At 48.4% G+C, this 16,197-nt stretch overlaps 2 protein-coding genes across 3 annotated transcripts; both read left to right on the top strand.

Moving 5' to 3' along the window:
• The first annotated feature begins 3,359 nt into the window (after positions 1-3,359).
• Positions 3,360-7,975, top strand: plpp5 (phospholipid phosphatase 5). Of its 2 annotated transcripts, none has more exons than XM_028974315.1 (8): positions 3,360-3,520; positions 3,793-3,898; positions 4,242-4,350; positions 4,433-4,523; positions 5,582-5,645; positions 6,380-6,504; positions 7,084-7,254; positions 7,495-7,975. In XM_028974315.1, exons 2-8 carry the CDS (start codon positions 3,828-3,830, stop codon positions 7,662-7,664), a joined length of 801 nt encoding a protein of 266 aa, XP_028830148.1. In that variant the 5' UTR covers positions 3,360-3,520; positions 3,793-3,827; the 3' UTR covers positions 7,665-7,975. The 2 variants fall into 2 exon arrangements, with proteins under 2 accessions (XP_028830148.1, XP_028830147.1); XM_028974314.1 differs by having other exon boundaries at positions 3,378-3,677.
• A 402-nt stretch (positions 7,976-8,377) lies between these two features.
• Positions 8,378-14,690, top strand: ddhd2 (DDHD domain containing 2). The gene is made up of 17 exons (XM_028974293.1): positions 8,378-8,461; positions 8,982-9,128; positions 9,206-9,411; positions 9,818-9,907; positions 9,999-10,101; positions 10,173-10,262; positions 10,350-10,488; positions 10,573-10,781; positions 10,969-11,036; positions 11,420-11,548; positions 11,648-11,734; positions 13,070-13,216; positions 13,567-13,722; positions 13,801-13,906; positions 14,015-14,152; positions 14,242-14,410; positions 14,549-14,690. Exons 2-17 carry the CDS (start codon positions 9,011-9,013, stop codon positions 14,622-14,624), a joined length of 2,031 nt encoding a protein of 676 aa, XP_028830126.1. The 5' UTR covers positions 8,378-8,461; positions 8,982-9,010; the 3' UTR covers positions 14,625-14,690.
• The last annotated feature ends 1,507 nt before the right edge of the window (positions 14,691-16,197 follow it).

Genomic DNA, 16,197 nt, shown 5'->3' with positions numbered 1-16,197 from the left:
GCGTCTTTGTTTTTTCCTGTTTTTCTCTGTTTGCCTTTATAATTTTAACTGTATTTTTTCCACTACAGTACCTAAAGCAGGCACTTGTGAGTCTTTTTGTATACAGGCACTTTTAAAGGTTCCATATATGCTTTTGTTGTATAAAGTGGTTTCTCGTTACAAAGTATGGTTTATAGCCCATTGTTTACAGTTTAGCATGGCGCTGACTGCTTGTGCAGTAAAGGTATATGGATGTAGATTGGCTAACTGTTTTTCATAACTGCCCCACCAATGAACATTTAATGAAAGCAGGTTATACATCCCGCATTCTTATTTCCCTGTAGCACCTCAAACTCTTTTTAACAGTAGCCACTTCCCCTTTTTTTTTTTCTCTCAACAATATGGGACCTTTAAAATTTAACACTTATTCCAAAGATTATTTTCTGATTTTGCTAACTTTTACTGAACTTTTCAAATAGGGGATAAATATAGCAAGTGCATATTTAATGAGATCACCCATCCAAATACATAAAGGCCCAAAACATTATGCCTTGACATTTATTTTAACAGCATTTATACTATGATGGCCTTATGGGAAATCTGTATCTGCAGCCTAGGTGTTCATTTGCCAAACTATACATTTGAAAAAGGACCGAAGCTGGAATCACATCAGTGTACAAAGTCAGAATATGAATAATATAGAATTGCCACTATTAATTTGTCAAACTTGGCACACTGTACACAGAATACACAGTATTTGGTATTAACACTTGATGTATTGCAGTTTCAGTTGTCTGGAAGTGTAGTCAGTGTCTACATCATTCACCTCATCGTGTCTCTTTCTTTTTTTTTTAAATAAATCCCCCATCCCTCTCTCTTCAGTGATCATGGGCATCTTGTGCTATCCCAGCATGTTGAGAATTGATTATTGTGTTCCTAGGAAGAGTCTGAAGACGAAGGGTCTCTTCAGCCCCTCTGGAACGATGTACTGTTTTTGATGTATTAATTTCACATAACTCTTCAAATAGACTTATATTACTAAATCTTGTTACTGAACAAGAACTTCTCTTTTTGTGTAATGTTTAGTGTTAATGTGGAAATTTTCACCAAGAGCATTGAAAAAAAAAATTACACTCCAGTTTATTAATAATGATAAAAGAAATATCATACATGAAGAGGCTTGGATAGAATGAATGTCCTCTCCAAGTTTTATAAAATGGTATATTCATGAATAGAGGTTTTTTGGCTATGTTAATTAGCCTGTGTTAATTGCATTGTGTAAGAGAATGATGCTTGTCCAATTGTACATATTAGATGGCAAACAATTCAGCTGTCATTCTGTTGTGTCTCCAGAATGCCTGTAAAATATTGCTTCTTGTACGTATGTGACTGTAGGAACATTTTTTGTACATTTTTCTTGTATTTTTTATTTGACTTACTTCTGAGATGGTTTTTTTCCCCCTTTCTCCTTCAGATTTCATAATTTATTTGGAGAGTACTTTAAGTAACATTCCACAGATTTAATCGTTTTCAGACTTGCTTGGTTTGACATCAATAAAACTGTACTGAATGTTCTTTGAGCTGCTGGACTTTTTTTTTTTTTTTTTTTTAAATCACTTCCTCTCCTGCATGAGTCCTAACGTCATTAGATGCAAATATATGGGAAAGAGGAAACGAGTTGAAACCCCACCTACAGCTGTTGTGTCCCTGAGCAGGACACTTAACCCTGAGTGTCTCCAGGGGGGACTGTGCCTGTAACTACTGATTGTAAGTCGCTCTGGATAAGGGCGTCTGATAAATGCCGTAAAGGGCAAGGAGAGGGTACTTAATGAACATGGGTGTCAAGATCATTCATATATACACACTATTCACAATACGTTAGGGATATTGTTATTTACATGAGTGCTTTTCCTATTTGCTCTGAATTTTAATTAAGTAAAAGTTCCCTTTGATACTACTAACAATGTATGAGAAGAAATTTTCATTAGTTTAATATCTATTACCCCCAAAATTTAGACAATAACACTGATTGCCCCAAATAACAAAAATTTACAATGTCAGTAGCGGGCGTTTCCACAATTTACCGCAATGACAGCTTGACAGCGACGTCACATGCTCCTCTCTAGCCTCATGATGCTGTTCTGAGGCAATGCGTTCCACAAGTGCTACACGCAGTTCTGCCAGGTCATGTGGGGCTTCAGCTGGTCCCAGACGTGCTCTATGGGGTTCAGGTCAGGGGACATTGATGGCCGTACTATATGAGGCACTTTGACTTCCTGAAGTCCATCTTTGACCATTCTGCCATGATGTGGTGGATCATTGTCATCCATGAACAGAAGGTTTGGGGTGTGATAGCCGGAGGGTTGATGATGTCTCTGAGGTAAGAACGTGCGGTGACTGAGACATGTACAAAAACCAAACCTGTTTTGCGCTGAGTGGTGATGCAGACTGTTGCACCTCCTCCACCAAAGCAAACCCTGGGGACCATGTTGACCTCAGCGTATCGCTCACCGCGCCTTCTCCAGCAACGCTGACGCGACACTCATCAGTGAACAGGACGGTAGACCACTGCTGCATTGTCCAGGTCACATGGTCTTGTGCCCACGTTCACGGCGGTGTCTTGGTGTCAGTGGAGTCACCTGCAACAGTCGTCTGTGTTTATAAGGGCGGATTTGTCTGATATTGTAGAGAAGGAATCTACACGAGCGGGAAAGGTTGCTGATGTGAGTCGAGAAGGAGAGTTGGCTGTCTATTGTTACTCCAAGGTTGCGGGCTGTTGTAGAAGGTTGTCCAGGTGAATAGCAAGATCCTGACGTGGTGAAGAATCTGCTGAATGAATGAATATTGGTTCGGTTTTGGTGGGATTGAGTTGGGGGTGATGGGCTGCCATCCAAGATGAGACGTCGGTTAGACATGCAGAGATTTTGGAAGCAACAACAACAACATTTATTTCTTATATAGCCCAAAATCACATACAGTACGTCTCAATGGGCTTTGACAGGCCCTACAGTTGACACCCCCCACACTTGACCCTTCTGCACACAAGGAAAAACTCCACACAAAAAAACTCTAGGAGAGAGAAAAAAAGAGAGGAAGAAACCTTGGGAAGGAGTGATACAGAGAGGGACCCCCTTCCAGGGTAGAGTGAGCCTGCAAATGGTGTCAGTGCAGGGTTGGATATGATATAATGAGTCCTACAGTTGTAGGGTTGGAGAAGTCCAGGATGTATTCAGTGTCATGGTAGATGACAGAAGGAGGAAAAGAGTAGATGAGTTGTGGTAGGATAACCCACGTGAGGAAATGACCTCACCAAGCGAGCTCGCGTGGCCATTAGGCGTCGCCGGTAAAAAATATGACGTGGTGGGCTGGCCCCGCCCCCCGCCCTGTCCATCCTCGGCTCGGCTCGGCTCGACTCGGCTCGGCTCGGCTCCGCTCCGCTTCCCTCCTCCGGCGCCGCCGCTCCGGTTAACGGCGAACGGTCGATGCGAAGAGGAAGCGCCGACGACGCCTGCACGGAAACCCGCGGCCGCCGCATCCGCAGGTCGGTAGCGCCGCTTACGAGTTTCACGACGCGCCAGTCGCGAGTTCGCGGAAGCGGCGTGCAGATGTGGCGCTGGCAGCTGCTGCCATGAGCCACCTCTCCTTGCTCTGCGCTCTGGTCTGCGCGTCGCTTTACCTCGGACGCGCGGTGCTTGACGGTAAAACAGCTCGGAGCTCGGCTCTCCACCCCCCGCGGGACGCGCCCATTTCACGCCGTCTGTGCTTCTTCTTCTTCTTCTTCTTCTTCTTCTTCTTCTGTGGTGTGCTGCGCAGGTAAAGCCCTGGCGGACTGGGCGCGGGGGGTGAAGATGAGGAAGAGCCTGGATAATGGCTTCATCTCCGAAGCGTTGGCCCGCCTGCTGCTGTTGGCGCTCTTCCTGTGAGTATTCCAGGTCCTGACCGGGTCCTTTTCGGACTAAAATTACATTTACAGCATTTACCAGACGCTCCTTATGCAGAGCGACTTACAGTTTATCAGTTTTAAGGTTCTTGCTCAGGGACACAATGGTAGTAAGTGGGATTTGAACCTGGGTCTTCTGGTTCATAGGCGACTACCAGGTCGTAGTCTGGCGTGACGTGGGAAGGAAATCACTGCCTAGACATGCAACCAGTCGGCTGCTTTAGAAAAAAAACCCACAACCTAAAGACCGGTTCCACCGGAAAGACTCTTCTCGAGCTCGGCTTGGGAGGAGTGACTAGATCCTGTCCTTCTGTCCTGCCAGGGTGACCGAGGAGCTGCCGCCGTTCAAGCGGGACCTCCAGCCGGAGGAGCTGTGGCTCTACAAGTTCCGCCACGTCCAGAGCGACCGCGTCCCCACCTCGCTCATGTTTGTGAGTGCGGCCCTGACCCCTGCGGGCCACACGAGACATGAGACACACGTTCACGTTTCGACGCCTTTGCTTGCTGTTGCAGAGCATCGCACTCTTCACGCCGCTGGCCACCATCTTCCTGTTCGCGTGTCTGAGACGAGCAGAGAAAGGCGACGCCAAGGAGGCCACCTTGGGTAGGTGGCCCGCTGCCTGCACCCACCCTCTCAGAAAGGACGAAGGGTCCTGCAGCCATTTCCGTGCTGAATTCACGACCAAAAACGGAACCACGGACAACTGCTTATTCCACTTCGGTCGAGTTCGGCGGCACCATTTCATTCCAGTTGCAGTTGGTTCGCGTGTTTAAATTTTTATCATTATTTGATAAATCCACCTTAATCTTAAAGGTCCCTTGACGTGAAAATTTCACTTTGTGAGATTATTTAACAATAATACTAGTTCCCCTAGACTGTCTATGGTCCTGTCATGGCTGGAAATGGCGATATGTATGAAGAATAAAGCATGCTTTGGTCGCTCTGCTTTGCCGTTCAAAGAGCGGCAGCTGAGACGGCCGCATTTGGAATTTGTTCGTTAGTTCCCATCATAACCGGGAAGGTTACTCCCTTTTCTCATGCTTCGTCCCAGAGAACTTTCCCTTTCCCTAAAAAACCCTGGAAAGCGTGCAAAGCATTGCAGTCGCTCAGTGACTGGATGTAAATTCATTTCTTCTCCCGCCACGCGAGCCTTTAACCAGGTTGACTTAATTTTTTCTGGAAAAACATTGCGGCGTTGGTGACGTTATTTCCTCGAAAGGCCCCCTCAACCTCTATAGGCCTCTCTCCTCATTTGCATTTAAAGCCAGACACACCGAAACGTCACGTCCTGGGGAAATCTCATGGGGGGACTGGCTAAAAGAGGCTGTAATTCTGCACCGGTACTAGGGGACCACTAAGACCGATATAAAAGCAAAAAAAAAAAAAATGTCACGTCACGGGACCTTTAAACTGTGTGCTGAAGAACATTTGGGACCGGTGGAGCCTCAGGATCCGGCTTGCGTTACGTTAATTTTAATGACGGCGCGGGCTGGACGATGACACGGTCTCATGTATCATCCCTTCTAATACGTTATCAGCGCACAGAGCCGGCAGACAGCGGTGTGACCGTGATGTCGGAACCATCATTCGAGGCCCGAATGAGCAGCCCGGCTGCGCCGATAAAGCCCTCACTTGCCTGTTTGTGCTTCTGTCATCCTCAGCTGTGACTTTGACCCTGGTGCTGAACGGGGTTTTCACCAACGCAGTCAAACTGGCTGTGGGGAGGTGAGTGACGAGTGTCCCGGTTGCCGGCTGACCTTTGAACCTGAACAGGCAGTGTTGTGTTCAGGTCCAATTATTTGCGTTTATCAACGCCAGCCATTTTGAAAATGGATTCAGAGCTCATGAATTAATCAGCGAAAAAGAGGAGGCGCTCGAGTTCTTCTTCTTCTTCCTGAAGTCCTTTCACACTCACTTTCCATTCCAACTGAACGATCAATTATTTTAGCATGTGCCTGCTCGAAGGTAATGGACAGGAGGGGACAATAGTTTTCTTAGCAGGGACACTTTTTAATTTTCCTGTATACCTGTGTGACCGTTAATAACCTTTAACAACCTTTAATAGGTCCAAAATATTAGATTATTAGAATATTAGATTTAGGCTTTATTCAGGCTTATTCAGGTTTTCTCATCCTGATCAGAGAGACAGTAAATGCAAAATTTAAAAATGCATCAAATAGGTGAAAAAAATAAGGGACAAATTACACTTTAAAATAATAAAATGATTAATGACAAACTTGTTTTCCAAAAAAAAAAAAAATATTTTCAAAAACAAGAATTCTCCTTGTTTTACACTGCAGGCTACATAGAGTCCATATTAGAGCTGTTATCGGGCCGACCCGAGCCAGCTGTAATGCTGTGTGGTGCATTTAATTAAATTACACAGTCAGTGTTTTTACTGCGCTGTTGTCTAGAGTTCCGTTGTTTCCAGGCTGAGCTGGTGTCTGTTTGGCCCACAGGCCTCGGCCCGACTTCTTCTACCGCTGCTTCCCGGACGGCCAGATGAATTCAGAGCTGCAGTGCAGCGGTGACCCCGAGGTTGTGACTGAGGGCAGGAAGAGCTTCCCCAGTGGACACTCCTCCTGTGAGCACGTTTAACATTGGCGCTAATGACGAATGACTTTTTAAACGTGCCAAGTGGGACTTGGTGTTGGGAAAATTTGCAACACATAGTGACAGTATGAAATACTGGTTCTATAGTTCTATAGTGTGCACTTTCAGCACTGCCATTTCAGACCTCTCTTTTCGAATATTTACACAAATTAATGTGTGAACTGCTAATGTGTCTGTAGTGACGTAGAAACACTGCAGATATACTGAGATATACTAAATATGCACAGTAATCGGGGTGGTAGTAGCCTAGCAGGCAACACACTCGCCTATGAACCAGAAGACCCAGGTTCAAACCCCACTTACTACCATCGTGTCCCTGAGCAAGACACTTAACCCTGAGTGTCTCCAGGGGACGACTGTCCCTGTAACTACTGATTGTAGGTTGCTGTGGATAAGGGCGTCTGATAAATCTCATTGTAAATGTAATCAGTTTAGATTTTGAACAGACTTTGTCTATGAAGAAAATCACTTAAAAGCAGCTGCGGGGATCTGTGAGGCGGCCTGTATTTAAATGCGAAATTTCTTAATGTAGTATCTTGTCCCGCTGCAGTTGCCTTCGCTGGACTGGGATTCACGGCGCTCTACCTGGCCGGTAAGCTGCATTGCTTCAGCCCAGATGGCCGTGGGAAGGCCTGGAGGCTCTGCACCTTCCTCGCGCCTCTCCTCTTCGCCATTATGATCGCACTGTCCAGAACCTGCGACTACAAGCATCACTGGCAAGGTGAAGCAGTGTGCCCAGCATCATAATCTGCCTGTCCTTGATCACAATGTGGGGTTGAGTCTAATGAAACTGGATCCTTCAAGATTTTAAAAGCAAATATTGTCTCTTTCATAATATTTCCTCATGTGCTATTTTTCTTCTGAGGTTTGCTGTGTTTGCGTTGCACATTGATTGATGGAAGACCTCCGTTATCATGTCCAGCAGACTCACTGTCTCCATCTCCCTTGTCCCGATCTTTAGATGTGCTGGTGGGATCTCTGCTGGGAATGGCTATCTCCTATCTGTGCTACCGGCAGCACTACCCGGCTCTCAGCGACTCCGACTGCCACAGGCCCCTCAGGTTCCGAGAGACTGCGATGGGCGCACAGGAGCGCAAACCAGGCACCTCAGGCTACCTCCTACCCATGTAGGGACGGGTAGGAGAAAAAAAAAACCCCAAAAAACGGCGTGTGACTTCCAGCCGAGAAGAACTCCCCGAATCAATGCTGCCTGCAACGAGGCTCCAGTTCCTCACGACTGTCCTCTCTCTGGGCTTCCCGACGTCCAGGACCCAACAGACGAGAGACTCTTCGAGTCACGTTGGGCCATGGAGTCTGGAATTGCGCTCTGGTTTTTAAAAGTACAGATCATGGGAAGAGGAAAATGACTTTCAAATGACTGCTCTTTTTTTTTTCCCCTGGTGAATTAAAGCCCGATTTGTCAATAAAAATGTGTAACTTGACGTTCGTATTGTCTCAACTATGACAGATTCTGTTTTTTTTGTTTTTTTTTTTGTGGTCTAATATAGTGTAATCTGCATACAGACGCCAGGTTGTTTGTATTAGTATTATGTGGCACCACTTGTCAATTAATAAACGTTTCAATATATAAACGCATCGTATGTAAAAAAAAATGAACATTGTTGTCTCTAAACGTGTCATATTTAATGAGAGAAAATAGCCTTTTTTTTTTTTAAGCAGGATCTGACGCAATAAAGATCTTACTGTGTGAAAAGGCCTTGAAAATAAACTATGGCGCAAAGCCGCGCTATTACTTCCCACATTCCTGGTCTATTTCGCCACGACGGATGACGCGCGGTGACTTCCACGCCGGGAGGTGACCTTTAAACCCCGGCGACGTCCGCGTCGCGTTAAATCCCGCGCCGCCGCCGGCGCCCCGTCACTCTGCGCGTCCACACGGGACCGACGGGACCGAGGACTCGTTTCAGGTTCGCCGTTCTGTCTCCGTGTTATTCTTATTCTAAAGAGAGGAACTTTTTTAAGTCACGTGATATCATTTACATTTTGCGGCGTTTACCAGACGCTCTTTATCCAGAGCGACTTACAACCAGTAGTTACAGGGACAGTCCCCCCCTAGAGACACTCGGGGTTAAGTGTCTTGCTCGGGGACACAATGGTAGTAGGTGGGGTTTGAACCTGGGTCTTCTGGTTCATAGGCGAGTGTGTTACCCACTAGGCTACTACACCCTGGGTGATGGGGTGAAATGGGGTGAAATGGGGTGAAAGGTCAAAAAGAGGATATTAATAGGATGTAGGCTGAATGGGGCACGAAGCAAAAGTTTATATTCATGCAATATATTATATTCAGCAAAAATATATATCATATTCAGCAAAAGTTTATATTCGGTTTATATTCATGAGACGTACGAAGCGAGTCGCTGGGAATCTGCTTCTGCCTTCATGCTGGTGGTGGTGGTGAAGAAATGTCACCTCGTGATGTCCCTGCAGGCCCCGACCGGCATCCTGCGCTTTTCGTCATGGAGACCATCGCCCCGGTCGTCTACGAACCCGTCCGGCACCACTGGTTCTACTGCCAGGACCTGAACTGGCTGCCATTCAGCAAGGAGGACTCCGCGGCGCTGGAGGCGGCTCATGGTTCGTCCCCTTCTTACTTGCGTCCTGCGTGAATGTGGCCGTGCGGCGAACGTGAGATCTCTGCCCGTGTGGAACAGTGGGGAGCCGAGGCCAGAAAGAGGCGGATGGTGCGGTGGTGGCCACGGAGGGGAGGCGCTACGACGTCATGGTGGGGCAGCGGAGGCGGCGCGCCGTCTTCTGGGAGGAGCATCTCACCGCCGTGAGGCGCTGCTCCTGGTTCTACAAGGGAAGCAAAGACAGCAGCTTCCTGCCGTACGCCGAGGAGCTCAGCAGCCTCCTGGAGGTGAGAACCAACTTTTATTTATTTTTTTTTAGAAAGTGAAGTGATTGTCACATGTGATGCACAGCAGCACAGCACACGGTGCACACAGTGAAATGTGTCCTCTGCATTTAACCCATCACCCTGAGTGAGCAGTGGAGCAGTGTGTGGGGACGGTGCTTTGCTCAGTGGCACCTTGGCGGATCGGGATTCGAACCGGCGACCTTCTGACCTACGGGGCCACTTCCTTAACCGCCCCTTACATACATCTTACAAACTGATTCGATTGTAATGTCATTTTTGCGTGTCTGGGTTTGTGTGCTGCGATGACATCATCATCACTCATTACAAATCATATCAGTCTTATCACCACCGTCATGGTTGCTCGCTGATGACACACACTGATTCAACCGATTTACTATCGCCGCAGGAGTCCTACATGATCGCAGCAACCCTGAACGAGTGGACCAGGAACGTTGACCTTCCCACCGGAGACACTGTCGTTTTCCACAATCCCAAGGTGCGGCTGAAATCTGGCTCGTACCCCGGTACAGTACGGTACTCTATCATCGTCTTTTATTCGTTTATTTATTCATTTTATTTTTCTTCAGCTCATCACACAGCAGCCGTTTGTCACGTTAGGGGACAAGTGTGTGTCTAACTTGACCGAGGTCAGGAGGGGCGTGGAGAACATTTCTGTGGACGTACCGGAGGGTCTGTTTCTAATTCCTACGGCCAGAATTTACGTTCGTCAGGCGGTAACCTGTGTGTGTGTCTCTTCGCAGGGGAGCCGGACACGGTTGACCACCTGGTCTTCATGGTGCATGGCATCGGACCGGCGTGCGACATCCGTATGCGGGGCGTGGTGCAGTGTGGTGCGTTACGTGGCGGTGTGTTAGACTGCCCCCGCCGGACGAGCGAACGATCCATCGACCGAACGCTGTGATCTCTCCTCCCGACAGTGAACGACTTCCGGAGCGTCTCGCTCGGCCTGATGGACACCCACTTCAAGCGGGACGGCGGGCGCGGGGACGGCCGAGTGGAGTTCCTCCCCGTCAACTGGCACCGCGTGCTGCACGGAGAGTCTACGGGGGTCGATAAGTAAGCCGAGGATCCGAGTGCCTCGCGTCAACGAGCAACAGCCCGCCTCTCACTGCCCGGTGCCGTCCGCTTGTCCCGCAACAGGGACATGGAGAGGATCACCCTGCCCAGCATCAGCCGCCTGCGCCAGTTCAGCAACGACACGGTGCTGGACCTCTTCTTCTACAACAGCCCCACGTACTGCCAGACCATAGTGGACACCGTGGCTTCGGAGCTCGACCGGCAGTACGGCCTCTTCCGCCAGAGGCACCCCGGGTTCCGTGGAGCCGTCTCCGTGGCTGGACACAGCCTAGGTAACCGGGCCATTCCCTGTCCCAAATCCACAAGAAACCACGTCTCAGGGACTTAACTTGCGACGGAAGACTTGTGACCAACGTGGAGTTTAAATAACAAGCAGTAGTTGTTTTGTCGGCTCACATTTGAATAAGATTTGAATATATTATTTCAGAGACATTTTATTACATGGCTGTCCTCTTGCAGGCTCTCTGATCCTCTTTGACATCCTCACCAATCAGAAGCCGCGCTCAGACGACTTGTATAATGAAAAGGTAGGTTGAGAAGAAAGCCTGTGTGTGGCTGCTCTCTGGTTCTGATTGCTGTTAACAGCGCCATCTAGTGGACAGAGTGAAATTTGGTTCGTACCTGAGCATTGGCCTTTAGAAACCAATAATTATTCTACCACCAGTGTACATATCTGCTGCTGCTCCTGCTTTGTTTAGCTAACGCACAAGGACTTGATTCACATTAGGGGATCAATCAAATTTATTTAGCCAGAATCAGAAATTTTAATGCTATCGCTAATGCTTATTGGTAGCTAAAGGCTTATGATTCCTTGAGGGGTTTGGTTCTATGGAACCTTTCAAATGTAGGCTTGCTCTTTCACAACATTGTTAATCTGATTCAGGTCCCATAAAAATGGCATTTATTTTAGAGCGAGAGCACGCTTAAAAATGACTTCACTCCGACTGGCCCTGACAGCCTGGAGGATGCACTGAGGAAGAGTGGCTTGGAGGATCTTCTTACGGTACTTCAGAAAGAGCAGGTGGATTTGGAGTCTCTGGTGAGCCTTACAGAATATGTTTTTTTGCTTTAAACATGAAATGATAAATCAGCTTTTCAGTGACACTTTTTTTTTTTTTTTTTTGGAATCTCGATATAGATTCTGTGCACAGAAAATGATTTGAAGGAGCTGGGAATCCCTCTGGGACCCCGCAAGAAGATTCTGAGCTTCAGAGAGAACTGGAAGGTTTCTGACCTGCTATTAGTTTGTCCATCCTCCCTTCCTCTCTGCCACAACCGGTGTTGCCAGATCCTAAATGGTGAAGTATTGTGGCAGCAGCTAAAAAATTACCGTATTTTGAGAAAAAATGATTGTGCACGCCCGCTTTCCATTCTGACGTTGTTCAGAAAAACTGCTTTACTAAGACACATCATCATAGAGCGTGCACATTATAGTGTATAATGCAGGACGTTTGTAAGAAAAACCACCTCTGGGCAGAGCAGCGCCTCTACCTGTGTGGAGTTCAGCACGAGTGCCTACACTGAACAGCCCGGAATATCATTTGCACATTGCAACCGCGAGAGAAAACGCTTTACTGTTAGTGCTAGCAAACTAAAACTGGGGACTTTCTCCAATTCCTTCCTGTAAGAACGTCGTGCATTGATTGGCTGTAATGGCACGAGAGGCGACTGTGCATAAACAAGCCAAGTATGTGTTTGCAGCCAGATAAAAACAGAGATCTCTACCTGGTCGTGCTAATGAAACAACTAATGAAGGGGTAAAAGTATCATACATTTTGGAATTATTGATTATGCATTAGAGGTGTGAACCTTCACTGGTCTCACGATTCGGTTCGATTACGATTAGCAGTGCCTCGATATCGATGCATCGCGATGCATCCCAGCCATTTTCTACATGGTCACATGATGTTTCCAAATACCAGAGTTACGGTCTCGTACGTCTGTGTGGACGCTCTGATTTGCTCCAGAGCAGAAAAACTTGTTGTGGGCGAAGTTAATCGTCTGCCCCGGTCCTGATGCAGATCGACATCTCCACCAAGCAGAGGAACCGAGGTCCTCTTATTATTTCATTTTGTATTACATAAAAGCAGTAATATTTGGTACGTGTGATATCCAAATTGGTCACGTGAAAATATGTGCAGCGTAAAACTCCTACCCGGAGTGGCGCTGTTCCCAGATCAGGCTGAAATTGAATTCCACGTCATCATGATATTATTGATTATGTTCTGCACTGCATCGATGCAAAATTGTCCACGTCTGCATCTCGATGCATCGATTATAAGATTAATTTTAACACCCCTACGATGCAATATCGCCCACGTCTGCATCGCGATGCATCGATTATACGATTCATTTCAACACCCCTATTATGCATCGTACAGAGGGTAAAATTGGGGTACAAATACAATAATTACCCTACGGCTGGCAACACTGGCCATAACGGATTCTGTCATAAAACTCCCTTGCCTCCTGGCGATGGAAAGGGTCCTGTAGAAATGAGGCTTTATTGTTTGTAACTTCCTGTCTGGGTCTTTTCCATTCTATCTCTCACAACACACAGCTCTCCAGGACAGGGACCTCACTCCTATGTCCAAGCGGGCAGGCCGCCCGGATTAAAGCAGTGCCTTCAGCACCAACAGCGCCGGACCAAGAGACCTCAACAACCAGCACTGTGAATTATAAGTGCTTTGACGTTGGCATTGGGCAGGTAAGGAGGGCATCTGATTGGCAGACATCCTTAGTGATCAGAGTCACCAGCCTACAGTCTTTCTTGTCATACTAGCGGGACGGTACGGTGGCCTAGCGGTTAAGGAAGCAGCCCCGTAATCGGAAGGTTCGAATCCCGGTCCGCCAAGGTGCCACTGAGGTGCCACTGAGCAAAGCACCGTCCCCACACACTGCTCCCCGGGCGCCTGTCATGGCCGCCCACTGCTCACTGAGGGTGATGGGTTAAACGCAGAGGACACCGTGTGCTGTGCTGCAGTGTCTCGCAATGACAATCACTTTCTTAAACCATTCTCCACAAATCCATTGCAAGTTAATTCACTTGTTTTCCAGGTTTCAGTGAACTACCCCCAGCTGCCCTTTGAGCCCCAGGCCTTCTTCGCTTTTGGATCGCCTATAGGAATGTTTCTTACTGTCCGCGGCTTGAAGAAGATCGACCCGAATTACAGCTTTCCCACATGCAAGAGCTTCTACAACATCTACCACCCAGTGAGATTACTCTGAAATGGAATTTGGGCCAAACAGATGAAACAGTCCCGACATTTGTTTCCTCCTTCCCTTTTGTAGTTCGACCCAGTGGCTTACCGAATCGAGCCCATGATACTTCCTCCTGATGTGGAGCTGGAGGCCATGCTGGTGCCACATCATAAAGGCAGGAAGAGAATGCACCTTGGTAAGACCCGCCATCATCTCACTACCAGAAGGCCCTTTGTTTCGTGTCGCTTTCTGGTTCTGCTGGAATTTCCGACTCGACTGTACGTTTGTCTGGGCCTGTCTGCAGAACTGAAAGAAGGCCTCACGCGCGTGGGCTCTGATTTGCTGGGTTCCCTGCGCTCCGTATGGCAGGCCTTCTCGCAGACACCCAACAACATGCTGCCTTTAGAGGCCAACAGTGCAAATGGCGCCACGGTGCAACAAGGTGACGTTCCTGCGATAAAAGTCCAATACAAGGAAGTGACGTGAAGTGTAAGACTAATTGCTTTTTACATGGTCTAATGACCGGTACAGGAACAGGAGCCCTGGAGAGGGAACCTCAGGGCGGTCAGGACACCATGAAGCAGGGCGTCAACGTTGGACTCCTGAATGGTGGCAGCCGCATTGACTATGTGCTTCAGGAGAAAGCCATCGAGAACTTCAATCAGTACCTGTTTGCCATTCAGAGCCACCTTTGCTACTGGTGAGTCGTCCAACCGTGTCCTGAAGTGGAAATGATCTCGTATATTATCTCGCGTCCGTACAGCGCGGCTGTCCCCTCATCCCTTCACGTCCATCAGGAATATCCTGCTGATGCTGTTGGAATTTTTGGTTCTTCCAGGGAGTCGGAGGACACAGCCCTTCTGCTTCTGAAGGAAATCTACGAGCGCCAGGGAGCCCCAGTGCAGAGATACTAGCTCCACGAACACCAGGGAGCCCCAGCGCAGAGATACTAGCTCCACGAACACCAGGGAGCCCCAGCGCAGAGATACTAGCTCCACGAACACCAAGGAGCCCCAGCGCAGAGATACTAGCTCCACGAACACCAGGGAGCCCCAGCGCAGAGATACTAGCTCCACGAACACCAGGGAGCCCCAGCGCAGAGATACTAGCTCCACGAACACCAGGGAGCCCCAGCGCAGAGATACTAGCTCCACCAACACCAGGGAGCCCCAGCGCAGAGATACTAGCTCCACCAACACCAGGGAGCCCCAGCGCAGAGATACTAGCTCCACGAACACCAGGGAGCCCCAGCGCAGAGATACTAGCTCCACCAACACCAGGGAGCCCCAGCGCAGAGATACTAGCTCCACGAACACCAGGGAGCCCCAGCGCAGAGATACTAGCTCCACGAACACCAGGGAGCCCCAGCGCAGAGATACTAGCTCCACGAACACCAGGGAGCCCCAGCGCAGAGATACTAGCTCCACCAACACCAGGGAGCCCCAGCGCAGAGATACTAGCTCCACGAACACCAGGGAGCCCCAGCGCAGAGATACTAGCTCCACAAACACCAGGGAGCCCCAGCGCAGAGATACTAGCTCCACCAACACCAGGGAGCCCCAGCGCAGAGATACTAGCTCCACGAACACCAGGGAGCCCCAGCGCAGAGATACTAGCTCCGGGGTGCCACGTAATATTTATACTGGAATGTGACTACTGTACACTGTGCATGTTCATGTTGCAAATATGCATTTCAAATATTAATTAAAAAACTCTATTGTCATTATTTTTATGTAGGCTGTTTTCTCTAATTGTTTGTTTAATTAAAGTGTATAATTATATAAAAGGCAGTTCCTTGCTTTTTTTTTTTTTTTTTTCTTACTAATTTTTGGGAACAGCACCCCCCCTTTAAAGGCAATTCCGCCAATTTCCCAAATTAGACTTGTTTTTCTTCTCCTTCTTCTCTTCTCCTCCTCCTCCTTCTAGTTCTCCTTCTCATCCTCGTCCTCCCGCTTCTTCTTCTTCTCCTCCTTCTCATCCTCCTCTTTCTTCTACTTCTCATTCTTCTCCTTCTGCTCCTGCCTCTCCTCCTCATTCTTCTCCTACTTCTCTTTCTCATTCTCCTCCCCCTTCTCCTCCTTCTCATTCTCTTTCCTCTCCTCCTCCTTTTTCTCCTCCGGAGGGAGGGAGGCGCGGAGTTCCCTCCCATCCTCCATCCCATCCGCTTTCCCGGCCAATCAACACCGTCCCGCCGGTCCGGACACTTTTTCTTGCTTCGCTTTTTTAAATTCCTCTGAGCAGAAGTTTGCGGCACGTTTACAGCGTGAACTCCACATTTGAAGGTAAGCGTGGGAGCGAAACGGACCCGTCCGAATCCGGCGCGGATTAAAAACCCGCTTCTACCGGCGAGGAGCTCGCGTTTCCCCGACCTCAGGTGCCGTGCGGCCCCCCCCCTCTATCCCGGTCCGGTCCTTCCACGAAGCGGCGATGTTCTCCGAGCAGGCGGTTCAATGTCGTGCTCCATCCGCGGACTCTCGAGTTTTCGGA

Source organism: Denticeps clupeoides, chromosome 3, assembly GCF_900700375.1.
Source record: "Denticeps clupeoides chromosome 3, fDenClu1.1, whole genome shotgun sequence".
Lineage (NCBI taxonomy): Eukaryota > Metazoa > Chordata > Actinopteri > Clupeiformes > Denticipitidae > Denticeps > Denticeps clupeoides.
Note: the sequence above shows the minus strand (reverse complement) of the source record. Positions and strands in the feature narration are given on the sequence as shown.